General features: G+C 42.4%; 1 protein-coding gene across 5 annotated transcripts in view; it reads right to left on the reverse strand.

The window, feature by feature from the left end:
* Nucleotides 1–27053, reverse strand: part of usp2a (ubiquitin specific peptidase 2a) — a 53937-nt gene that overhangs the window by 11650 nt on the left and 15234 nt on the right. For 3 of the 5 annotated variants that reach the window (XM_083773490.1, XM_083773491.1, XM_083773489.1), the window contains exon 4: nucleotides 1113–1163. In XM_083773490.1, the coding sequence (XP_083629616.1) occupies nucleotides 1113–1163 (51 nt within the window). Of the gene's footprint in view, nucleotides 1–1112; nucleotides 1164–17346; nucleotides 17893–27053 lie in introns of those variants that run through there. The other 2 variants (XM_083773492.1, XM_083773493.1) reach the window with 2 other exon arrangements.

The following is a 27053-nucleotide window of genomic DNA, read 5'->3' on the forward strand; positions in this document are numbered from 1 at the left end:
CCGTCACACTACCGTCACCAGAGAGACTCTCTCTGGTCCATAGTTAAAAAGAACAGCCAGAGCCCTCTGATTAGGTTACTGTACACACACGGACAAACAGACACATGCACCATTTATTTTGGGAGTAGCCTCCCTGCCTGTTGCATGGCAAATACTCTCCCACTACACCCACACCACCTTTCAATTCCAAACAAATCTCAAATGCCAACCACACAGTAAGAAGAAGAAAAAAAAAGTCTGATGCATCATTAAGACATGCAAAACGATTCTTGAAACAAAACAATAGCTGCTATGAAATATGAAGATATGGCCCACCACAGGACAATGGCTTTGGGAACATGATATGAATGAAACAAGAGCACCTTTAAGATTTTCTATTCCAGATAAAACAGCAGTAATAACAGCTGTATATATGTCCCATGCATTTTAAATAGCAAAGCTATACTGCTAGAGCCAGGACGTGAGGGTGAAAAGCCTTTTAGAAACATTCAAGGATCAACCCATAAGCTCCTCATCTGGGAAGGGCATTTGAAACATTCTGACTGAACGTTTCCCTACATACAAACAATTTAAATGGTTGACATTATGTCAGGCAGCCTGTTTTTTTTACTCAAGTTAGATGATATTGTGTGCAAATGGTGCATTTAGATAGCACTTTTATCCAAGGCGCAACATAGATTGTGCATTACTTTCACCCATTCACACACCGATGCCGGAGGAAACCATGCGAGGCACCAACCTGCACATCAGGAGAAATTAGGGGTTCAGAGTCTTGCTCAAGGACACTTCGACACTAACTCTGGGGGAGCCGGGTTTGAACTAGGAACCTTGCGGTTCCCATCCGGTCACTCTACCCCTGAGCCACTGCCGGCCGTGTGTGTGTGTGTGTGTGTGTGTGTGTGTGTGTGTGTGTGTGTGTGTGTGTGTGTGTGTGTGTGTGTGTGTGTGTGTGTGTGTGTGTGTGTGTGTGTGTGTGTGTGCGTGCGTGTGTGCGTGCATGCGTGCGTGCGTGCGTGCGTGCGTGCGTGCGTGCATGCGTGCGTGCATGCGTGTCATTGAGTGTGGTTGTGCATATCCGTGATGTGCACGTCCGATCTCCGATGCATACTTACAGTGTTTCCTAGGTTCCTTAACCCCACCAGTCCCTGGGCACTCTTTGAGTTCTGCAGAGAGACAAAGGAGTACTATTAACAAACAGGACACGTGGCCTTGATGTACCTGTTTGTGATTGTGTGTGTGATTGTGTGTGTGTGTGTGTGCGTGCATGTGTGCGTGCCTGCGTGCGTGCGTGCTTGTGTGTGTGTGTGTGTGTGTGTGTGTGTGTGTGTGCGTGCGTGCGCGTATGTCACGTGCATGCATGCGTGTATTTGTGTGGCAATGACTGACAGACTGTGGCCTTTTCCTGATAAGCATTCTTTTCATTCCGCATAGAGTAATACTCTCTATGCGTAATGTTCTGTGTGTGGTCTATTTTTATACTCCCAGACTTAAATTAAACGATTAGGATTTTAATCTGCAGGCCTCATGCTCCTGTGTTAAACCCTCCTCAGTTACACAGAAGAACCACATCTGTCAATGAATTTTCAACACAATGAACAGAATTCCTTATACTAAAATATCAGGGCAAGAAAAGAACATGCACTAACCCAGTAGATCATTCATCAATCTTTATTCCGGATTCAATGGTCCACATAAAATACAATAGAAAACGATAGCCAAACAGCACCTAAAACACATACTGTACAAGCACTTACTTCAATGTTTCCAGTAACATGAGGAGTACATATAATGAGAATGTAAAACATATAGCGCTCAGCAGAATTGTACATCAATTCCTTCCTACAGTGAAATTTGATTACATAAGTTCAGCAGCTCTTATATAATGTAGTAGCTAAGTAGCAATATGAAGGGCTGATAGAGGGTTTATAAGGCATTAAGCACACTTCTGGCAGAGAACAATAATCCACCCCCCCCCCCCCCCCATACAAATGGGGCACTATGCTAAGGTCCAAAATTCGCCACTTTTTTTTTAAGATATATTTTTTGGCTTTGTCTGCCTTTATTGATAGGATGAAAGAAATCTGACAGGAAAGGGGGAGAAAGATGGAGGGGAAGACACGCGGCAAAGGCCGTCGGGATCGGGAGTCGAACCCGTGGGGTTGAGCTAACTGCCCAGGCCAAAACTCTCCACCTTTAATGACTTTATTTCCTATTTACCATACTTTCTTGACACTACAAAATACATACTAGGCTATACTTTATACCAAATCTCTTCAATCTGAAAATAGCCGAATGTTCTCCACAGGTTCATGCAGTTAAATTATTTGTAATGCTGAAAAGTGGAATCATGTCTGTGAACAACACACATGCGCACGCGCGCGCGCACACACACACACACACACACACACACACACACACACACACACACACACACACACACACACACACACAGATCTTGTTCATCAGAGTCTCAAACTAATACACCCTTGCCTTACTAATGTGCTACAATTAAACAACAATCACAAGAGAATTATTAGAAAAATCTGTAATAAGCCGGCCATTTTAAAAGAGTAGCTTTTCTCAGATGAAGACAACTGTACTCAGCAAGGCTGCCAGCCAGTCAGTCAGTCAGCCAGACTGTAGAGTCAGAGAACAGAAGCCTTAGCACTGGGCAGGTTACTTGTAAGAATGACCGTGTTAGTGGCTGGAGAAACAGTACAGAGGCATTGGTAAAGGTTAACCAATGGTATGTTTATTCACCAAAGGAGCACTACCAACTGACATAAATACAGGAAGCTCTCTACTCCCAGCACAGACTTCAGTTCACTGGCAAAATGGCAGCCTTTTATACCCAGCTGGAGATAATGAGAATGGACTATACCATTTACAGGGGTGTCTTCAAATGAGAACGTACCATAAATACATACATAAGCATACAATAAATACATATAAATAAATAACCTTAAACCATACAAATGTTACAAGTTTCTGTGAACTACATGAACTATACAAGTTATATAAGTCCTTCACACTACAACATAAATAATCAATCACAACAGCACATCTTAACCCCCCGCTATCCTGACATGGTCCAGCCCAATCCTTACTGAAACACATCACAGGCAATTGTTAGGCATTCAATCAAATATTGGTACTCTAGCTATTGGTACTCTAGCTCTACCTTCTTGTTTATTCAAGATCTCCTCTACAGTTTTCTCCCGTGTGCCGGCACTGCCACAAGGACTTTGGCGTGCGTAGAGTCTCTTTGTACACGGCATTCATTCAAACCAACAATAGAACTCCATATTATTGCACTTCCCAAACATATTGAATCTATAACCCACATTGCACTTGCCCCTCATGTTTGTTAATCACCAAGCATTTCCCCAGGTGGAACTCGTTGGCTGAGTGGCCATCTCAGCTAAACAGGAAACGGTATTCAACAAAAAATACAACTGTGCAAGTTAATAAAGTGCCAATATGCTGTGCAGAATAAGTAACAGAGGAACACTCTGTTACATTACTAAACATCAGTTACTGTACGTGAATCAGCTAGCAGTGGAATTGTTTATCTTCCATGCAGGCGCTCAAGACTTCAGCTAATGTGGCATATCTAGCTATAGCACAACTTATGAGAGCGCCTTCACTTTCTGAAAAGTAATGCGATGAGAGCACAGTCATTATTATGATCCATTCAAGCTATGATCCTTTAATCTGTTCATTTACTCAGTTCACTGCACTTACACTGCATTGACATTTGACAGAGATGAAGGAGAGGAAGTGGATGCAAGTTAAATCGGAATATCTAAGCCTTGAGACCACCCAGACAGACATAGGCCCTCATTTATCAATCGAGTGTAAAATCTGCCACAGATTCGAGTGCAGGTTTCGTAGTACACCCACGTCGCCACAGCATTTATAAAGTGATCGCAAACAGCTGATCCTTCCTTAATTTCGTTCCGACGTTAATAAATGTGACGGCTGAAATATATCTGGCACGCCCTATGGAATCAAGCCTCGCCCTCGTTTTTGCGACATGAACACATGCAATACGATCCTTGGTTTCCGTGGTTACAGGAAAAAACTGTTTCTCTCGCTTGCCTTGCGGCTCCCTTTCTCATACGTACACACACACACACACACACACACACACACACACACACACACACACACACAGACAGACGCACACGCAACTTGCAACTTGTTGTATCTTAAATAAATAAACCTGCATGAATTAAATAAAGCTGTCTGTTTCTCCTCTCGCTTCGCTTCCCTTGCTGCCCGCCTCACCCAACGCACGCATGCACGCACATATCGCAATTTTCAAGCAACTTTCACTGTGTGTTGTTATAGTTGGTATATTCAATTATTAAAGTATTTTTAATTTAATATACAACAAGATATATTATTGAACGAAAACCTGAACCTGTGAACCATGAATTAAATAACAAATAGGCACACACACGCGGCACGCCTCTGTTTTGCATAGGCGCTCCTCTTGTCCTGTCTGTCTGTCTCTCTCTATCACTGTGGTCCGTCCGTGACCAACTGACCATGCACGTTCCGTTCGACAGTCTATTTAGATTGCCTCGCAGTCGCTAGTCGCTAGTCGCTGCAGGGCTGTCAACTGTCAATTATATTAATGTGCAGCCAAAATATATGGTACTGGTGGTGGTGGGCTGACTCATGTCTGGGTTAGCCGATGCGGTTCCCCTGCATGCACTTGCGCTGGCACGGCACATTGGCATTCCAGTGACGCGTCGGGTTTATTAAACGCGGAGGAGATTGCATATACCGTAACTCCAGAAAGACATTGGCCTGCTGTAGATTTGGCTACAGTATATAGGCTACCCATGCATGTTGGGAATCTCCGCAGCTGCATTGCACTATAGGCTACTTTCCAACGTCATGGAAATATTCCAGCACAGACAGCCCAAATCCTCGCATGTATGCGCTCATGCAAAACACTGTTTAAATGGCTTAAATCAAGCGCGATTTTAATTGTAAAGTTGGAAAGCTCCTACAAATTTCATATGACACAAAGACACATCTTGTAGGTCTATTCCTTTTTTCTTTTCTTTTTCTTTTTTACATGTAGCCCATATACATACAGTTTTATATTAACATTTTAGGAGTGAATAGTGAATACATATGTTTCGATGCCTTTGGTAGCCTCTCAGCTGGTCAGACAATGCTGCTCCGCCGTTCTACGACAGAAAAACAGGTGAGGACAAAGCGTACGCCAGCTGCCGAGCTGATAAATGAGGGTCATACTGTCTGGGTGTCATATTTTAGAGACACGCTGTGAAGAGTTTTTTGAAATAGTTCAACTTGCTGATCTACATCAAACTAGTACAGTATCAGCTATTTGAACTATTTTAAAATGTTTTTCAAAATAGTAAAACATGGCAAAAGAGTTTAGGGATATGGGGTAAGGCGGCGCGCAAGATAGGGCCCATATGTCTTCAAGTTCATGGTTCTGTCTGCTAAAAAAGAAACACAGTACAGTTCAGTGGCATGTGCTCAGTATAGGCTGACCACATCTTGGAAGGAAGTGACAATGTCAGTGACCCCCAGGTCAACACCTGGTCACTGACCACAAGAGTGGTCTCCACCCAAGTCACTACACCACCCCAAAAGTGACTAGTCTGGTACAACAGTGACAAGAACAAGAAAGAACACAAGTGTTTCAACAGCTGAACAAATAGCATGCCTTCAGTAACACAGTGAAAAAGGCCTCCCACTGATAAGGTAACATATTTCCAACAAAGCATTAATTATAGCCAGCTGATACCAATGATTTACCTGGTGAAGAAGAAACCCTGCTGGTCTGGTCTGTACTGTACTGTACTGTACTGTACTGTACTGTACTGTACTGTACTGTACTGTACTGTACTGTACTGTACTGTACTGTACTGTACTGTACTGTACTGTACTGTACTGTACTGTACTGTACCCCCAGCTTATCCTGTTATGTGTACTAACTGAGAAAGCGCTTGGGAATGTTACAATTATAGAAATAAACTCAGCCATCTGGCCTTCTAGCAATGTGTCCGTCTGCTGTCAGAACAACAGTGGGTGGATATTGGGCCCATTGGAGAGCGATATGAAACCGGGCGGCAATGCAGCAGTGGACTAGGAACTTTGTTTCTTCGGGTGGTCCAGCCTGGGACTACTATACTTCAAAGCGCAACAGTATTGCGCACAGAGAACAGCTGATATACAAGATCACGTGACTGTTGTAAGCGTAGAGGTCTGCGTGCACGACACCATCGCGGGACGAAGCATAAATTATACTTGATGGGCTGCAGGTGCGCGTGCAGCCATGGACAAACAGATCTGCTGCCTGGATCATGAGTGCACCTCCCGTTCTTATGACAGCGACTGGAGGTGTGGTTTTGAGGAAAACTGCTTTGAATTGCTATTATTGTTCACACACAACAGAAACCAATGGATTGTATATTTCAAGAGTGAGAGATCACAATAAAAATCCTAATCATTCTTCCTCCACACTGGGAGAAAAACAGCATCTGAAAGTTTGATGGGGCATTTTTTACACGTGAGTGCAGTTAGAACTTTTCCATTGCATCTTATGAGAGGTGGTGTTCTTGTGCTGCCGGCCTGCCACCATGCTGGTGCTTATCAGTGTGACGTCGTCTGTTAAGGCGTCTATAGACAAATGGATTAGAGTTGTCCCGATATCTTTTTTCCAGACCGAGTACGAGTACAAGTACTTAATTTTTAGTACTCACAGATACGAGTACTTTTTTGTTTGTTTTTGTAACTACTTTACCCCCTACTTATTTTACCCCCTTTTTCTCCAATAAAATGTCAGTGTCATGCCTTGTACCTAATGATACTGTAATGTTCAATTACCACAATAATAATTGCCTGAAACGATTATGAAAAAATATCAAATTCTAAAATGTTCCCTATTTTGCTTATTAGCAATAAAACATTTTGTTCCAACTAGTGTCAATTGAATGTTTTGGTACTCGGGTCAGAGTATCAGGGCCGCTTCCGAGTACGAGTACTTTAGGGTGGAATGGGCCTGAGTAACCGATAGCAGTATCGGTATCGGGACAACTCTAAAAGAGAGAGAACACAACGGAGACAGCGCACACAAACGGCTGCCAAGCGCGAGGTTGTGACACACAAACATAGACGTTACTACTAAAACAATAACCATACTAACATGAGACAGAGCTTCTTTCACCTGACCATAATATCACTATGTGATTCATTCTTGTTTTACGTTTTCTATTGTTGTTTCTATTACTTTGAGTTGATATATGCTTTTTACACGCTGTCCTGTTGATATATGCTTTATACACCCTGTCCAGTTGATATATGCTCCACATACTGTGACTTTGTTTCTGTATTTTATCATTGTGCAGCTTAACCACTTTCAACCTACAGTATACACTAAGCTTACAACGTCACATTGAGACACATATTTTTGCTAGAGCTTACGTGGTTAGAACGACCACACCGATCTAACTACTTCTCTCCTCAAGAAGTCTTAACATAAACACAGTCCCAGGACCAAATTATCTCGGCATTGTCTCCCTGGGAGCCCGAGTCGACCCAGAGGGATGCCTGGTTCTAGGAAATCTCTAGCCTGACCCGCAGCTGGAACACTGACCAGCTGTGTGGAGGCTTAGAGATGAAAAGGTGAAACGTCCCAGAGCACATGCAGAGCAGAGGGGCCCGGCCTGGCTGGCTGCTGATCATCCTGAGAGGAGCCTCAAGTCAAACAGCCAGGCTCCCCCCACACGTCATGTGTCCAAGTCTCCTTCTGCCCTCTCTCAGCTCCAGCCTCTGGACCTCCCCCTGCCTCCCTCTTCCGCCTTCCTACCAGTGGTGGAAAAACCACTACGCTTTTTTTAACTTAACTTAAGTCAAAGTGAGAAGAAAAGGGTCTTCACTTACTGTATAGAGCAGCAGTTTATTCAGAGTGACGTTTCAGTCTAAACGACTTAGATAGTATTTTGGTATTTTAAACAGACTTATAGTTTGTTACGTAGACAGCACTAGAATTGCATTTTATGTAGTCATAGCACTTTGTAGTACACATGTATAATATATAATATAGTATAGTATGTATAGTTTACATAGATACTCCTCTGTTACGTTCTTAGTTTATACATGATTCATGATTTTCTTTTTTGTATATGTTTATTGGTAGTAGGTTTCAACAATGTAGTACAGTTTGAACAAACCCCCCCCACATAACTACCTTTTATATATGTGATGTATGCCATGCTTTTTGTTATTGCAAATTGTAACGACCTTCAACAGGTTAAGTTAAGTTAAGTCAAAGTATCAATACCGCAATGTAGAAATACAAAAGTCTGGAATAAAAAAAATTACTTGAGTAAAAGTACCAAAAGTAGAAAGTACACATTATCAGAATTTGAAAATGTATAAACATCTTTAGAAAATCTGATCTACAATCTGGGCTATTTTCAAATGGCCGAAATGGCTGAAGTGGGTAATGTATGTTTTGTAATAATAATCAAAATCTACAAAGCAACTAGTAATTCAAGTTTTCAAATAAATGATTGAAGAAGTACTATATTTCCCTCCGATATGTAGTGGTAAAATACAGAAAATTGGAGCTACTCCACTAAAAACAACAGACATACTTTTTACTGAGTACAGTACAACTTGAGTATATGTACTTAGTGTTACTTTACACCACTACTTGTAACGGACCCCTGGATGGTCAAACTTTTATTGTGAAGGGGTTCCTGCCATGTTGGGTCTTGCAGAACTTTATTTAACTAGTTTCCTGTTCAAACTTCAGGAGCACATCAATGGGCACTGAGTAGGTTGATCAAGTTCACCTGTTGTGCTGCCGACGCCCAGCATGGTGCTGCAGATAGCAGGAGTAGACAATAAAAGGGCCTCAGTGGTAGAGGAGCGAAAACGGCATCACTATGGGACCAGTACACATATTGTGTTTATGGAATGTTTGGTCAAGGCTTATGGAAAGGAAGGCCTAAGGAAAGGACTCACGGCCAAACTTTATGAAACAAATGGACGCCATGCAATGAAGCACATGCCACTTTAGCACCCAGCTGGAAAGGGGACAAGGTGAATAGGGTTGCCACCCGTCCCTTAAAATACAGAATCGTCCCTTATTTGAGAATTAAATGATGCGTCCCTTATTGAACCAATAAGGAACGCAGTTTGTTCCTTATTTTCCTAAATAGCCCCTACACGTCAACACTGAATTTAACAATAATGAACAAAACAAAACACAGGAAATATTAAAGTCAGCACAATTGTTCTAGCGGGAGGCACACACTACCTAAAGTACCAGTGGTTCCCAAAGTGAGGTCCGGGGACCCCCAGGGGTCCTTGAGGGAGTTCCAGGCGGTCCCCAGCTAAATGATAGTTTGGAACCAAATGGACCCATATATAGGTCTGTAATTCTGAGAGTGTACAAATGGAACCAAATGGACCATCAGAGTTAAATTAACATTGATTTTACAATATGAATTGGGGGTCCCAGAGATAGAAATGCCATTAAATGGGGGTCCGTATACTAATGCATGTCAAACTGGTACTTGAAATTAAATGGGTTGAAAAATCTTCTCTTATGGGGGTCGCTGGCATATATTTTCTAATGGGCTGCTGATGTTGTTATGCTCATTTGGAAAACAAAATTCTACTTCAAAAGCTGTGGATAGCATACAAACTTCAACTTATTGCTTCGACTTATTGCTTCAACGTATTGCTTAATATTGCCGGCCTGCAAGGCCGCGGCAGGTGTAAAGAGTGTCCCTTATTTCAAGATCTCAAAGGTGGCAACCCTATAGGTGAATCTCTTTTTAATGTTTATTTGGTCTGACTGGGTCTTATTCTTGTGGTTTATTGTCTGAGGTTTATTGTGGTGGTTTTCATATGGCATTTTGATATGGTAGTTTTAAGCTATAGTATATTGTATGGGATATATAATGTAATTATATGGTTTATTGGAACTTGTTTGTTATAATGATAATGAGATGTTGGATAATGGATGTTTATTGATGCATTTGTATGCCTTTTCTCTTGTCAGTTCTACGTTGATTTAATAAAGAAACTTCAAAATCATCAGTTCAGTCTTCAACCTTTTCATGGCCAGCTGGGTCCGCTACACTACTCCCTCCCTACACACATCCTTCCTCTCCCTCCCTCTATCCATTCCTCCTCTGTCAGTCCCTCAGACTCCTCACTCCCTCCTGACATGCTGCCTTCCCCTCCCTCTCTCCCAGGAGTGCTGCCTTCCCCTCTCTCTCTCCCAGGAGTGCTGCCTTCCCCTCTCTCTCTCTCTCCCAGGAGTGCTGCACATTGCACAATAATATATATAAAACAACAGCTGAATACCTTGTGGGCTGGTGGCAGATGTGGACTAATTAACAACCTCTATGCCTTGCTGAGCACTCTTGTGAATTGGTTAGGGCTAATTAGTCTGATTTGTATGCTTACCGACGGAAAACGCTGACTGTAAACGATTAAAGAGGCCCTGTAAGCTACACATACAGTGAGCTATAGGAGGTTGATGTTAATGACGTAAGAGACAGAAGATGGTAGAAATGAGTGGTTACCTGGAGAGGACAGGAGACTTATCAGTCCTGGTCCGGTTCAAGAGTCACATGAGGCCATGAGGGAACATTTTCACTACATCTATGTGAGCATACCGGGTGATGCACGCTGCACACAAAACCGAACTGCCTTGGGGAGGAAAACCCCATTACAAATGTTCCATTCACAACTGTAAGATGCATGCTCAGCCTGCGAGCCACAGTTGAAAGAAATCCTATATTCCCGTTCTAAAAAGCCTCTTGATCTGGGGTTTCTTCTTCCATTAAGGACCATTCCTGAAATCACTTAAATCCTGAAACCAGTTTTAACCACAGCAACCCTAGTGTCACTATTCAGGGCATGTCATTATAATGTGAACAAGCAGCCAAAATAAATCGGCTATTTTCAGAGAGAATTGGAGTGGAAAGAAAATGGTATGGGAAGGGTCCAAGTACAGACCACTGGGGGACCCCAGTCAAAAGTATTTAGGGTTTAATTGGTTAACCACTGCAGGTCTGCATCATACAGCCTAGAGAACACAGGACCTCTCCCTGTGGCACCCTCTCAAGTGCTCTCACTTCAGAGGAAGTGGGCCAGAGTGACCATGACACGGCAAGCTGAGGAGGCCGGAAGAACAGAATACACACAGATCCAGACTTTTAAAACCCACTTGCTGAGTGAAGGGAGCAAGCGGAAAGAAATGCAACACTTGAATGGGAGGGTGAGAAAGTAAAAGTCAGAGAGCGGGAAGAGAGATGGTTCCCACACTCCATGACAATACCATCAGGGAGCCCAATTTCCATTATTGATATGTTTCAGTATCAGTGTCCACATTTTATTTTGTAATTTGGATATATATTCAGTTTCTGGATCTGAATTGATACAGTTTGAGCCTGGACGTAATCTTAGTAAAGTGTCTGTGGAGGGTCACTTTATTAGTTAAAAATCACACCTGTGTGAACTGAGTGGTGCAACTTATATCTCTCTCTCTCTCTCTCTCTCTCTCTCTCTCTCTCTCTCTCTCTCTCTCTCTCTCTCTCTCTCTCTCTCTCTCTCTCAAAAACAGATAGGCCTACTGTACAGTATGAAACAATGTTCATGATCATGACATTTTATTACATAACTCTTTCATGACTGGAAAATAGAAGCAGAGAAACAGAGAGCGAGTGAGAGAGACGGATTACCAGTATAAATTAACTAAGCACATCCGGATTAAGGTCTGAGTGAAATAACCATGTCATCTAGACCTCCTATTATTCATATGACAAGTAGATACATTGACCTAGAAAAAGAAAGCCGCTGGGTTATTACCAGGCCTGAAGAATGTGGTGGGCACTTTGATAGTCAGTCACATAAGATTAAATCTTAAAGAAAACGGGACAGACTGGATTAAAGCAGGGTCAATATCTGGTGATAGAAACGCAGCATTATTGTACTCAAACACGGACAAACTCTAAGGAATGACTGCTACGCTTTGCTTAGCTCTGGATGTGAACATAAATAAAATATTACAGGCCTAAAAACAGACATAGTTAGATATGTTCTGCTTCCCCTTTCTTGTTCTTGCTCTGTACCTTACAGGAAAGGAGATCTGCATAGTGTTTCTGTGGAAGAAAATAATATTTTTCTAATGACAACCCTGTGCGTTTTAAATGATAAAATAACATGATGACAGATCGGTATAAATTATCTTAGCAGATCTTGTATTGAACTATACTTTCCTGTGCTTTTTTCTGCTAACTGTTAACTCACATCACAACACATTGTGAGCTTTTACAGTAGATTGTTTTTACTACTTTTGTGTGACACTAGTGGGAATGTGCGTGCACAATTTCACGGAAATCACGCGATGTGTTCATGATTTGCAGCATTTTGTTTGAAACTGAGCACTCCTGTGAACTTTGGAAGCCAATCTTAACCAATCAGGATGGAGTCTGAGAAATCTGAAAGACCCGTTTCGTTGAATGGCTCTAGAGAGACTGTGTACCAATTTGCGCGATGTTTGGACAAAATCTGTAGGTGTACTGTGCAAAAACTTGTTTTGCACAAAGCGGCCTCCTGGTGGCGCTATAACAGGCCGTTCTGGAAATTTTGGGGCAGAGGTTCATCGTTGGCATCCAGGGAGTGTGTGTGCAAAATTTGGCATCGACCAACTTGTTTTGCACAAAGCGGCCTCCTGGTGGCGCTATAACAGGCCGTTCTGGAAATTTTGGGGCAGAGGTTCATCGTTGGCATCCAGGGAGTGTGTGTGCAAAATTTGGCATCGACCGGGTTAACGGTGCCGGAGATTAGCTGCTCACGGACACACACACGGACGGACACACGGATGGACGGACGGAGTGCAAAACATACTCTCCCCCCATGCCTTCGGCCTGGTGGAGACAAAAATCATTAAAAGTTGAAATATGGATAGAGATTCAGAATAAACTCTATTGTCACATCAGTCTACAAGGTGTAAAATGTGTGAGTTTTTGTGATACAAGGTTTCTGCCAGACAGAAACCGACAATATGCAACCACACACCCTGCTGCTATTAAAGGACCACTTCACCACTTTTCAACCTATGTTCATATAATAGGTCCTCACTAATAATCATGATAAAATGTCACCAATTTTTTCTACTCAGTCTGTGAATCATAGGAGGGCTGTGGGCAGTTCAGAAACCCGGCATCCACCATCATTGATGGGGAATCCAAGCTAATATAAACTGCAGGCTTTCTAGTCCTGAATAGTTGCAATGCGAAAATGGAAGCTATCGTTCTCACGATAATAAAACATTTTTGTGAAAAAAATATTGTTTAAAGAAATATCTGCCTAATGATGATGTCACTGGGTTTCTAAACTGCCCACAGCCCTCCTATGAGACACAGACTGAGTAGAAAAGAATTGTGCCATTTTATCATGATTATTAGTGAGGACCTATTATATGAAGATAGGTAGAAAAGTGGTGAAGTGGTCCTTTAACAGCTGTATGCCCATGCCCACCTGGCACTGGCAGCATGGCATGCCATCTTAATGATTGGTTAGCAACCCTTTGTGAAGAGAGAACAGTTTGTTCTGACCTCCTCCCTCTCTCTCTCTCTCTCTCTAGGAGCTACCACTTCTGTCCAGCTCGCTCTCTCACTGGGGAACAGAAAGTGACACGTTCGCTCACATACCGACACACACATGGAGTGTTCACAGAAACACTTGGCAGGGAACGAGAGGCAGTCTATTTATTTCTTCCTCTCGAAAAACACAGAGAGCTGAGATGAGTCAACAGGGCTAGCTGTGCCAGTGCCAGGTGATGTACATCCACAGCTCTCTCTCTCTCACACGCGCGCACACGCGCACACGCACGCACGCACGCACGCACGCACGCGCACACACACACACACACACACACACACACACACACACACACACACACACACACACACACACACACACACACACACACACACACACACACACACACACACACACACAGATCCTCTTTCTGAGAAGAATGCTCAACTAGCCCTGCAGTCATGTTTCAAAATATTATTGAGAAGACCACCCCCCTCCATGTTCTTTTGCTGCAGGTATTCAGCTAGAATGCAATGTGGTTTATAACAGCTAGCAGTAGCAGGGTGGTAAAGCAATGACAAGGGGAATAAAATCTGTCTTGTTACGCAACCGTGTGCTCTGCTTCACACCTTCATGAGTCCACTTTCACACACATTTCATTGGGGTAAAGAAACCCACGGATGCGCTGTGGTGAGCTGTATCAGCAGTCACTAGTCAGCAAGATATTTTCTCTGTTAGTCATGGGGTACAAACGGCAAAGTAATACAGTTAAGAGAACAAATCAGTAAAATGGGACATTTGAAGTACATACTGTATACTAAAAGCGGGGGTTCTTACATAATGGAGCTAATGAGCCGATCATACTAGATAGCTAAAATATCCCTGCGAATCCAGAATAACTAGAATACCCCTCGTCAGTGTACTTCATCTGGGCTGAGAGAGGTTTACTTTGTAGTGTTGTAGCTATAGCTACTGAACCTGTAGCTCATGCAGTGCTGCTCATGCAAACTTTTGGTTTCAGCTCAGCCCAGCCGATTTCTGGCCACAAGAAAGGGGGGTCAGCAATCCTGTGTTCTGGTGAATGTTGGGAGTTTGATGCTTTTATCAAGCTTGCTTTACTAGCATTGGAAAATGATGGGTACAGTTTAAGCCATTAAAACGCAAAAAATAGGCCTATACAGAAATGTATTTGATGACTGAAGAAGCAATTACTTTCAAATACATATTTTTTGCAACTGAATGGCTGAAAAATGGAATGGAAATAAGAGTTTACATAATAAACATAGTACATGCATAAACCATCCTTAATGATTATATCTGGTTTCAGTATTTATTCATAATGTATTTTCTCTATTATTACGTTTTGTAGCGGTCAGTTTGTATTGGGGTGGGGAAGGTGGCGGGGCGTTGTCGCGAGACATGGCCAAAACTGTTGAGAACCCCTGGTTTAATGCAATGGGATAGGACTTTTCTGTTTGGATGTATGGACTGTCAAGGCCAGAAAGTAGTTTTTTGCCACTTAGTAGGTGTTCCTGCAGAACTTCCGGGTATGATGATGTCATGCGCATACTCTCTATAGTCTATATCGTTCATTCACACGTTTTTATGGATCCCACCGCAGTTCTAGGAAAGCCCCGCTGTGATTGGCCATCACACATGCACGTTGCGCGTACGCAAGCGCACACACACGCAAATGCCAACACATTTCCCTGACGTGCATGCTTTGGACTATTAGCAGGAGGATGACAGCAGTGGAGGAAGACTGGAGCAGGTGGAGTCATAACAACAAGCAGTGTGTCGGGTCAGCACTAACATGTGTATTCTAATGTGATTTCCCATTACATAATAACCATAGCCAGCTCACAGCTGCTCCACAGCACTCCATACAGTAGCTGTTGGATGCTGGAAGCTATGCGCTAATGACGGCAGTAATGATTACTAAAACCCACCAAGCCATCTCCTCTCTTCAGTAGAATAGTCTCCAAGCACAAGCAGGCCTCAGCTATGAGGTAATATTGCTCCTTTAACATCTGATGTAAGAAATGATGAGCTCTAAATAGACTAGAGTATTGGTTAGATATAGATTTAGATGTATAGCCTACTACAGTTACTAAGATAGATGTCTTTGCCACTTATAGTAGCAGCGACAATGTTCCATGCCGGCCAGTGGTCTTCCAAAATAAAGTCCAACCTGCAAGGCAGTCATGCATGTGTCCTCATAGCTCTGGTCCATAGCCCTAATGCTTAATTCTGCCTTGTATTAAGGCTATGGGACTGATGGCTTCTAGCTCTCAAATGAAACGCAGACCAGCCTCTCCTCTGTAGTGAAAATCGAAAAAGAACGTTTTACCTACTCACCAATACAAAGATGGGTTGTGTCATTAGAAAGAGCATACCTATTTACACGCTCCTCTACAGTGGGTGCAGGGCCAATAAGGCAATTATGGAAGGAGGTAGGGCCACCATTCTTTTGGTAAAGAATTACTTTATTGAATAAATAGACGTTTCAATTTTGACAGATCTTCGTCAGGTCAGTATGGTACATTGTGTCATTAGAAAGCCTATAGTAGACGCACTCTGAGCCCCCCACCACACGTATAAAATGCACTTTTTGGCCAGCAAGGGATTCTTTTTCCACTGAAAAAAAAAAAGTGCATTTTATACATGTGGTGGGGGGCTCAGAGTGAGTCCACGTCTTTGTATTGGTGAGTAGCCTAGGTAAAACGTTCTTTAGATTTTCACTACAGAGGAGAGGCTGGTCTGCTTCATTTGAGAGCCAGAAGCCATCGGTCCCATAGCCTTAATGCAAGGCAGAATTAAGTATTAGGGCTATGGACCAGAGCTAGTGTCCTCATATGACTGTCATGTCCTCAATGTACCATGAGAAATATATTCACAACATAACATTGCCTTGAATAGCAAGTGATTATGTATTCGTCATTGTACATTTTGTTCCATAGATGTGGGCACTGGTAGGTATTATGGAAACAATAACAGTCCCAAGACATAATATAGTAGGTCTACATAATAGAAGCTACTCGTTGTACCAGCTAACATCCTAGAACTTGTCCTGTCTTCATTTTGATGAAAATATATAAATTATAGCCTACATAATAAAACAAAAAGATTTACAACAGTGATATAGTCATTATCTGCTCTGTATTGAAGTACAGCAAGTGCACATACTAAGAGAATCATCTGATCTTGTGTATTGGTATGGATCTCAATACATGAAAGGATCCCGTTTCCCCCCACTGATGAGTTATTTTTATTTTTTATCCCCCACCCCTAAAGCTATACATAATATTACAGATCGTAGTGAGTTCAGTCAGTGTGTGTGACAGAGATTAAACGGGGTTATATAACTAGTGACCGACAGAGAGAGCAGGCCTTCTGATCGCAGTGAGTACTAGCCTACAGCGGTTTATGGAGCGGTTTAACCGCTGGCATGACTCACTCACTCGCAACCTTTCAACATACCGTAATATTATCACATAGCCAAACCAACACATGGGGGGTACCGGCTACACATCGGAAACTATGACTCACATCCACGTAAATATCACGCTAGAAACGGCAAAAACGCGTTGATTGTGCAGTATTTGACTCTATTCGGTTACAACTAGGAACGGGATTATCATTTATCAGCCTTGAAAGTAAAATTGACAAAGAACGATGCATCCGTCCATAGTATCGCCTCCTGAGTCCTGCTACAGGTCTTCTTACCTTGGCTTGGTTTATGATGAGCCCTACGAAAGTTGACACCAGCACAGAGCCAGACATGCTGCCCTTCCTCCGCATCTCTTGCTTCAGAAAGGGGAAGGCAGCCGGCGGAGAGTCTTCGGGGACAGTGACCGTGTAGGACTGTCGCAGGCTCGGCATGCTAGCTGCAGGTTGCCGGCGCGATGGAATTACAATTTAGATGTCAAGGCGAGGCTGTTCTGTTCGGCTGTAGATCGATCTTGTAGTCGTTAATACATAAACTAATCTTTTCGCAAAAACACGAACGAAATAAATTAGTAGGATACTATAGTACAGCGACCCTCTCAATCTTAAATCCCGTTACATAGAAAACTTGCCATGCATTCACATAACGGATCAGCAGCAATTTATATGCGACGGACCTGTGGCGCTCCCTTTAATAAACTGAGTCTAGGACTCTAGTCTGCACTATAATAAATAAACGCACAGCAATCTTTGAATGTTGAATCATAAATGACGGTCAAACACTGTGCGAGTGCGATATCATTCTATTTCTATCAGTACTCTGCGACGTCCGTATCCAGTGTAAAAAATAATAGGTCTGATGAGAGTCTTGCTATTGAAGACCCGCCCCTCTCGCCTGGGTAAAGTAGGTCCACTCCACACACTAAACGTCAAGATGACACATTAGCCTAGTGGGAGCCTTTTTACGTCAAACAGCAACGATCCATCCATTCATTCTGGAATAATCTCAAGGGTGCATCCAAGGATGCCTAGCTCTCTATAATGGCCACATGCACGTGGGCATGGCAGGGTTTTGACCAAGACACATCAGTCTGAGAGAGAGCTGGCCTATAGGCCTATATGTTAGAAAATAGTGGTGTGTGTGTGTGTGTGTGAGAGAGACATAATCCATAGGATAATTTATCCTTACACATTTTAGGTGTGCTGATATGGGTCAGAATTTAGTTTTCCGCTATTAAACTAGTATAGTGAAAGGAATGTAATGAAATTAAGAGCAGTGAGCAGTAATAATAGCTGCATCAAATAACCAGAGGCCCACTGAAAACCATGCATTTCAACTGTAATAATCAAAATGAATCGGCTGTCGAGAAACGCAAAGACAGCCAAGTTGTTTGCAAGCTGTTCTGCTCTCTCGTACCTGCAGTAACACTGTTATTGGTTAAATAGCTCATGAGAAATATGACATTATTACTTGCGCAAGCAGAGCGCATAAGTAATAGTTTTCGTCCATGTCGCCGTCTGATGTGTATATGCGCCGTGCCAGCGTATGACGTAATGACTACGTGTGCTTGATATGGCAGTGGTGTCAGATTACATACATGTATACATAGGGGCATTACCTTTAATCCTCCCGACACTAAAACATATCGTCATTACGTCAACATTGAAAACCAATTACACCCTGGCATTGGGTCCTTTAATCCACATCTTTATTACGTCATCATTGAGAGCTAGTTATACCAGTTATACCCTGACGTCATATGCTGCTACGATACATACGCATCAAACGGGGCATACGCAAAGTAACCACAGTATACCGCTAATCAATTTACAGATTACATATACATAGTCTACATAGAGGCATTTCCTTTCCACCTTTCACCTTTCCTTTAATCCACCCGACACTGATCGACATATACGTCACCATCCAAAGCCGATTAATCCACGTCTTTATTACGTCATTATTTAGAGCTAGTTATACCAGTTATACCTGACGTCATATGCTGCTACGATACATACGCATACGGGGCATACGCAAAGTAACCACAGTATACTGCTATCAACTTACAAATTACATTATACATATACATAGATGCATTTCCTTAAATCCACCCGACACTGATCGACATATACGTCACCATCGAAAGCCGTCTCTTACCATACTTAACAATACTACTTTTTTACCTCCAAAAACTAGGTACATAGCAAATAGCTAAACCTAATAATTCAATATTTCAAACGTTCTTTCACAGAGAAGCTGAGATTTGACAGTTTGTAGCGGTCGACAGTACTTGCGCACTAGTAGGCCATTTATGGCCTAATGTGTGCAACAAGCAAGTAGGCACTCGACAGAGTGCAGTTCTAGTTGGAGAATATATTTAATGAAATAAAAAAATATCTACTGGTAATCATGATGAGAGACATAACAGTGAAGTTATATTTCAATCATGAGTTATACATGAGCCACTCTCACACACAGTCAAATCCATTTGTAACTCTCGAGAGGGTACAAATCTTTATGGGTCCATTTGGTTCATTTTGTAGAAGGATTGTACTTTTGACTACATTTATTACCAATTTTGGAATGCTCCAGTGGACAGGGGGCTTACAGCGGAGCAGCCTACCCAACAACAAGGCCCCTGTGTGGGCTGAACCCATGTGTACAGGGGAAAATAGCACCATACCTACCGACGCAACTCCCTAGCACAAATCTCATGACCCAGGCTCAAGCATGTGTACACAACAAATATGTGAGGAACACATTCCACCGCCGGGCACACTGTGTGTGTGTGTGTGTGTGTGTGTGTGTGTGTGTGTGTGTGTGTGTGTGTGTGTGTGTGTGTGTGTGTGTGTGTGTGTGTGTGTGTGTGTGCGTGTGCGTGCGTGCGTGTGCGTGCGTGCATGTGTCTTGGACTTGGTGAAACATCCTCACGGTGGAAAACTACAGACACAGGGAGCAAAGAATAGATGTTTAAATTTTGATCTCTGACACAGAGCTGAGAAATAGCCAAATTAATTTGTCAAAGGTTCTCCCACTCTTGTTATCTCAAAGAGGGAAGGAGCACACCTACACACATACTTAGGGGAAAAAACAAGTTAAAAGGGAGATTACTATGAAAACTTGCAAAACAGTCGGTCGTCGGTCACGCCTTCATATATGGTTGCCGACGTGACGTGACGTCACGCCTCATCACGTCTTGCCTACAATCCGTGTAATTTACAGTATATCATACAGTATATGGAGATCCCTGATGTCATCAATATTAAGACCATATATGGGAATTTCATCATTATTAAGCCCATAATGGTAATGTCAATATTGTCCCATATTGTGACAGTCTATCAACACCTGGATCTCCATATCGCGACACTGACCCCATCAAACCCTGGATAGCCATACAATACATGGAGAAGACTGGATCATCACCTACATCTCCATATATGGAGCCGGCCAGCAAATCTACATCTGACCTCACTGACACCAGATATAATAGTTTAACTTGTGCTTCTCAACTGTGTCGTATTAAGAAGCTCTGTTGTTTCAGCCCTGAAAACGTCAATTAAAAAAAAGATAAAGGTCGATATATGGGCAATCCCATCCCACGATGCTCAAATACAATCCCTGTTATGCCCATATATGGAGATCCCTGATGGCATCAATATTAAGCCCATATATAGGAATGTCAATATATGGCCATATCGTGACTGTCTCATGATAACCAGTTTGGTTGCCACGACGCGTGTCACACTTGCAAATGAACCAAGTTGGTACAACACATGGATCTCCATACGTGGAGCTGACTATCATCACCTGGATCTCCATATCACGACACTGACCTCTTCAAACCCTGGATAGCCATACATGGTTTGACACACTAGATCTGCATACAGTATATGGAGCCGGCCAGCAACTCTACATCTGAACTCACTGACACCAGATAATACTGTGCCGTATTAAGTTGCTCTGTTGTTTCAGCGCAACCCCGTCCTGTCGCTTCTTGCCCTCAGGGCGTCTTACTGGTGATAACCTGTCCGTCCTATTTGCTTCCTGTAGCCAAGTCAGAACACATTGTTTTTGGAGGCAGAAGAATCAAATGCCAGTTGTTGTTATTGGTCTTAAGCCTTTCACAACGTGTACTTATCTGCAGAACGGCAAGGAACATAATATTCTGTCTGATGTAAGTGACAACAGAATTTGATACACAGTAAGGTTCCTGTTCCAGAACGGAATAGAGCATTCTGTGCAGCCATTGATGCAATTCTGTATTTTATGCCAACTGTTTACAGCTATCAGTCTCTTAGTAGTATAATGCTCAAAATATTTCAATCATTAATCCCCAAATTAGGTTTTATCACAGAACAAGCCTGGCATTAAAATCTGGATTTTACCTTGACATAATTTAGCTGGAGACAAGACAAGGCAATTTAACAATGCTTTTGTCTTGCTGCCGATACAGTTTCATGGGACCAAATACACATCACATTCACATCTACTTTATCCATTTTCAAACTTTATCCACTTTACATTATGTAGGACCTGGGCAGGTAGGCATATACTCTAACATTAGTTTGAAGAAAATGTATACCATTAGTTTGAAGAAAAATTATCCTAAGTATCCTAACTATTATCTCTAGGACCAATTTCTAATACATTATACAGTAGGCTCAGCCCATGAGGTTGGGGATTGTTTGGTATAATGAATTTGTCTCCATTAGAGTAACTTAAAGTTACAATGTCAACAAATCAAACATCATTTTAACCCATCTTGTGTGTGTCTCTTTACAGCTGTAATGTTTGTGTTGTCTGAACAAACATTAAAAATGCCATTCACAATGAACGGAAAATTTAAGTCACATGTGTCTGAGCAAATCGGCATATGTATGTCTGTCGGAACCCTTGGCCAATAAGGGGCCACCATTCTTGATGATGATGTACTTTTTCTGCCTGGAGTATGTATGCTTGGTTGGAAGTGGAAGAAGAAGGCAAAAGCGCAAGCACTCGGTTGAGTATTTCCACGTCATAATGTCACGGTGCATGGTTCTGGAAGATACAGTCTTCAAGAAAATAATACCAGCACTCACGTAGTATCCTGGAAGGATTAAAGCTTTATTTTTTTCCCCCCCAGCAGCAAACAACAGTAAGTTGTTACTGTTGTTACAGTAAGTTGTTACTGTTGTTTGCTGCTGGGGGGAAACAAAATAAAGCTTTAATCCTTCCAGGATACTACGTGAGTGAGTGCTGGTATTATTTTCTTGATGGTTGGAAGTGGAGCCGCCGTACTCTTCGATTGAGAAACGTAGTGTCAGGTACAGTAGGACACTCTATACAAAACTGCCTGAAGCTCATAACGCAATATCTCCCCGACCAAGTGAGGATGCTTGGTCAGGCAGATCGGTAGAAATTGCAGATTTAACATATACCTCTACACTCTTAGAAGGCAGATATTGAAGTTAGTGATGCCAGTATTGGAATTGGTGCATGCTCTGACTGTTGCCTTAGATTTCCCTAAAGTTCACAATCTAGGGGGAAAACAAAATCCAGACAAATCTCCAAATCATACCAGTCAGATTATGTTTAAACAAACCATAAACTGATCAAGAAGAGGAAGAGCAAGAAACAGATGGACTAAATATATTATTGAAAGGGGGACAGACAGAGAAAGAGAGAGAGAGAGAGAGAGAGAGAGAGAGAGAGAGAGAGAGAGAGAGAGAGAGAAACTTATTTCACCCTTGTATGACACTATGGTATTTCTGGAGCGTTTATAACAAGTGTGGGATCTATTACTTCGTCACTGTCGGGCAGAAACCTCTTATCTCCATATTTTAACTTTTGATGTTTTTCCGTAAATGAATGCCCTACTTGATCATTCTACACTACAGTGTCACACAAAATTATCAAAAATAGCAGATCTACAAGCTCGGAACACAAAACGCTTTGAGCTTGTCCATCCGCTATTTTTGAATTTTTGGACATACAAGGTTTCCACCCAACAGCAACGTTTTGTAGAAGGGGTTGAATGAAAGTGTGTTGATGGTTTTACGAGGAGCTGACTCCAAGCCAGAAGAAGTAAACACTGTACATGAACTCAAGTCAGTGCACAGTAATAATATGCCTTCTTTAAAAAAAAAAAAATTAAAAATTAAAAATTTCTGAATAGGCGTGTCGACTCGCTAAAACACTTGGATTATGTCATTTGTGAAATTGGACTAGAATATAATATTTATTGATTAGGCCATTTCAGAATAAAAGCATAGCCTACACAGTTGGGATTAATCATGAGAGTATAAAAAGCCTATCACTATCAGTTGTACTTTGTCATAGGCACCACCCATTACAACCATCTTTCCATCTTGGACAAATTCACACATCACACATCTTGTATGCTAAAAATGGCAACATTCTGTGGAAGTATTGTTAAAATTACATTTGGATGGGACACATAACGGACCCTGGGGAGTTTTCTTCTTGTGGCCCTGGAACACTATCCACAAACTATCCAACAAATCCACTAAGGTAGCTACAAATTGAGGGAGATGGCATGTAATAGACAAACTGCACTCAAAACTCATGTTGATGTGCCACTGAAAATGTATACAATGCAAGCAACTGTTGTTTCTGTTCAAATGGTAAATCGTTGTCTTGTGGCCTCCAACTTTAAATAATCTTACAATTGTGGCCCCCTGCCTAATCTAGTTGAAGTAGGGCATTCATTTATGAGGTGCGATTTTACTCAGGTTTCACCTATTTGAATATTAGAGGGACAATAATGATCAATGCAATGAGAAAAGTTCCATGTATTGTTGCAAGGTGAACATGACCGTACCAGACATCAGCAGCTGCTATTTTTGAATTCTGAGCTACTGAGGGACCACTAGGATTGTGTTGACCTTACTTTGCCAAAGCTATTTCTAAAGACTCGTACACTATGCAAGATTGATTTAACGAGTTGTTGCGTTCTGGAATGGATCACTTCTTCAAATCTTAACGTGAACAAAGCATGACCTGTGTTGCAGCGAGGGTTGCTACAGTATAGCAGGCAACAAGAGAATGAAGCTGTCTTAACCCTCATTTATATACTCTCAGAGTTTACAAATGTAACCAAATGAAACAGAAGGGTCACCTCTAGGCCATGAATGCAACAGTGTCCCTCAATTGGGGATCAAGGTTGTTGTGTGGTATGTGCATGGTAACCTGACGCTTCCAGATGGGGGCGGTATTGGGTAACCATGTTCCCCAACACAGCAACCATCTGGGATCTCTCAGGGAGTTCAGCTAACACCGAACCGCTCCGGTTCGAACCAATCAGCGTGAGCTAAGGGCGGGATATGTGCGAAACCGGATGTGAAGCTATATAGACACGTCAATATGATTGGTTGTGTTTGCACGCCCACACGGTGATAGACAGACCATCCCACCCAATCATCTATCTAAGTATCTTGAAAAAAAGGAACAGCCCCGTCATCGAATTTGCTTCCGAGATCCCAGATCCCAATAAGCTGTGAAACAAATTTGTGTAGCAAGCTTCTTGGATCTGGCAGCGTCAGGTTATGTGCATGGCCCTCTAGCAATAACTACGATAACCCTCCACTTTCAGGTCTTGTTTAAGGTTATGTGAATGTGACTATCAAAACATATAACACCAAAGGCAGCATTAACTTTGCAAGAATAACAGGGAGGATGTATATCACGACAGACCAGCAGAGGCAGAATGTTGTTGATGGTAATGAGGTACATCTGCTTGTGTCCTGCTATGTTTGGAAGGACTGAATGTGGACACATTTTGCTATTTGTGACAGAAGAGTCAGATATTAAGGCAGAATTTCACAAATCTCAAACCATTGACATGATGACCTCCATCCATTTATTGGGCTTCAAACATGTGCTGCTTGGGCATGTGAGGGCGCCTCTAGCTGCCGGGACGCCTCTAGCTGCCGCTGATTGGCCAGGTCGTTTGGTGGCCATAAGGTGCTGCCACACTTACTAAAGAGCCGTGGACGTTCTCGGCTGTCCGCAGCTTCTTTTCCGGGTTTTTAGACAGCTGGTGGATGGAAATTAAGCTCCACCTCCACGGCTGACTGCCGCGGCGGACAGATTCCGACTGCCGCGGAGGTGGAGCTTAATCAAAAAACCCGGAAAAGAAGCTGCGGAAAGCCGAAAACGTCCGTGGCTCCTTGGTAGATCTGGCTACAGCTTGAGAGTTCCCAGATGGGAGCAGGAGGGGGGGAAACCAGTGTACTTTCTGCTGCCCCATCTGGCGGAGTCAGGTTAGCTTATTATAGCCAGTTCTAGGTATTTGCAGCACAAGACACCAACACCAACGCACAATTAGTAAGGGGGGTGTAAGTGATACATATATATTTCTTAAGATAAGTGTTATAATCATTGGTATGTAGAGTATTTGTTCAGTAACATGGGTCTCCCTGTCTCTCCAGCTCTTGAATTTATTAAAGAGCTCGTGAGATGGGGAGACCCCTGTTACTGAAATAAATAGAATCAGTAGAGCTTTATATATTTTTAACAGAAAGGTTTTGTTTTAATAAAAAAATAAAATAACTTGCGCTACCTTTATTGAAACCTAAAAACGGAAGAGATCATTTGTCATTTGTGCTTAATTGCACATTCAGTCACATGTATTTCTCACACATGGCCAAAACAGTAGTACACCCATCACTGCACGCAATGCACTCACACACACGCACGCATGTACGCACGCAGCCACGCATGCACGCAGCCACGCATGCACGCACGCACGCACGCACACACACACACACACACACACACACACACACACACACACACACACACACACACACACACACACACACACACACACACACACATTCTCTCTCTCTCTCTCTCTCTCTCTCTCTTGCCTATGTATCAACTCAGTGCACTCGGATTGAGGTTGATTTTGCAGACTTATTTAACAGCTTTGCTGGTCCAGATGCCCAATCCAGGGGAGCAGATAAGGTGATTAAACTTGATTGGAGTGACAAAGACCTGCTGTTCATTAACGCTGGAACTACTCCCATCTGGTGACATCTAATTAAAACTCTCCACCTCACACTCACCCTGGCTGAGGGATGGCTGTTGATTACTTTAACAGGTTAAATTATATTAATAGACTGTGTAGTTTAAGCTTGCAATTGGCCTGTTTTTTCACTGGAGCAAGTCTGCACCTTTGGGACTCTCTCTTTCTTTGGTGTGTCCTGTGTCGCCCAGGAACCCTAACCTTTAACTCCACAAAAGCTATGCCTAAAGCTAACCTTAATCTAACGGTTAGGCTAGGTCAGTTTTATGCATAGTTTTTGTGAGGTTAGGGTTAGGCCCGACCCCTAACCCTAACCGCACAGACACTATGCTTAACCCTAACCTTCCCTTAACCTCACAGAAACTATGCCCAGCTAGCTATACATCAAAACCACGTCCACCTGGAAAAGACCGGGAAAAGAGAACTTTGGCCAGTTTGGTAGTTACGCACTATCTCAGTTATAACCTCTATGGTTATAACACGTACTGTAGCTTATTTATCATATTTCATTTTCACCTCATCATCGATATATGCTGTAATCTGGATTAAGCCCTAACATTCCTAATCTGGAGTGACAATAATATTCAGTGACTTTGGTATAGAGGGACAAAAGTTGCGGACCAACTATAGAGCCATCAACTAAGTATAGGGTGTAAGTGAATAAACAAAATGAAGACAAATGAAACGAAAATGCTGTGGCAGATAAGGTTACATTTTCCTAAATGGCAAAATTATCTCATTAAATTATCAATTTGTCATTGTTTTAATACAGCCCCCTTAACACTCTTAATGCGCCCAGCGATTTGCAGCTTCAGAGCCCATTTCAAGGTGGCACGGTGCCATCTTGGATAGTGCTAGATATAATAGCATGTAGCCAAAAGACCCTTTGGAGGATCGACAACAACCAGATGAGATGTGATTACTTCTAACAGCTTCTAGCATGTGTTGAATTGA

Source organism: Protomyctophum parallelum (assembly GCF_964188405.1).
Source record: "Protomyctophum parallelum genome assembly, chromosome: 9".
In the NCBI taxonomy this organism is placed as follows: Eukaryota; Metazoa; Chordata; class Actinopteri; order Myctophiformes; family Myctophidae; genus Protomyctophum; species Protomyctophum parallelum.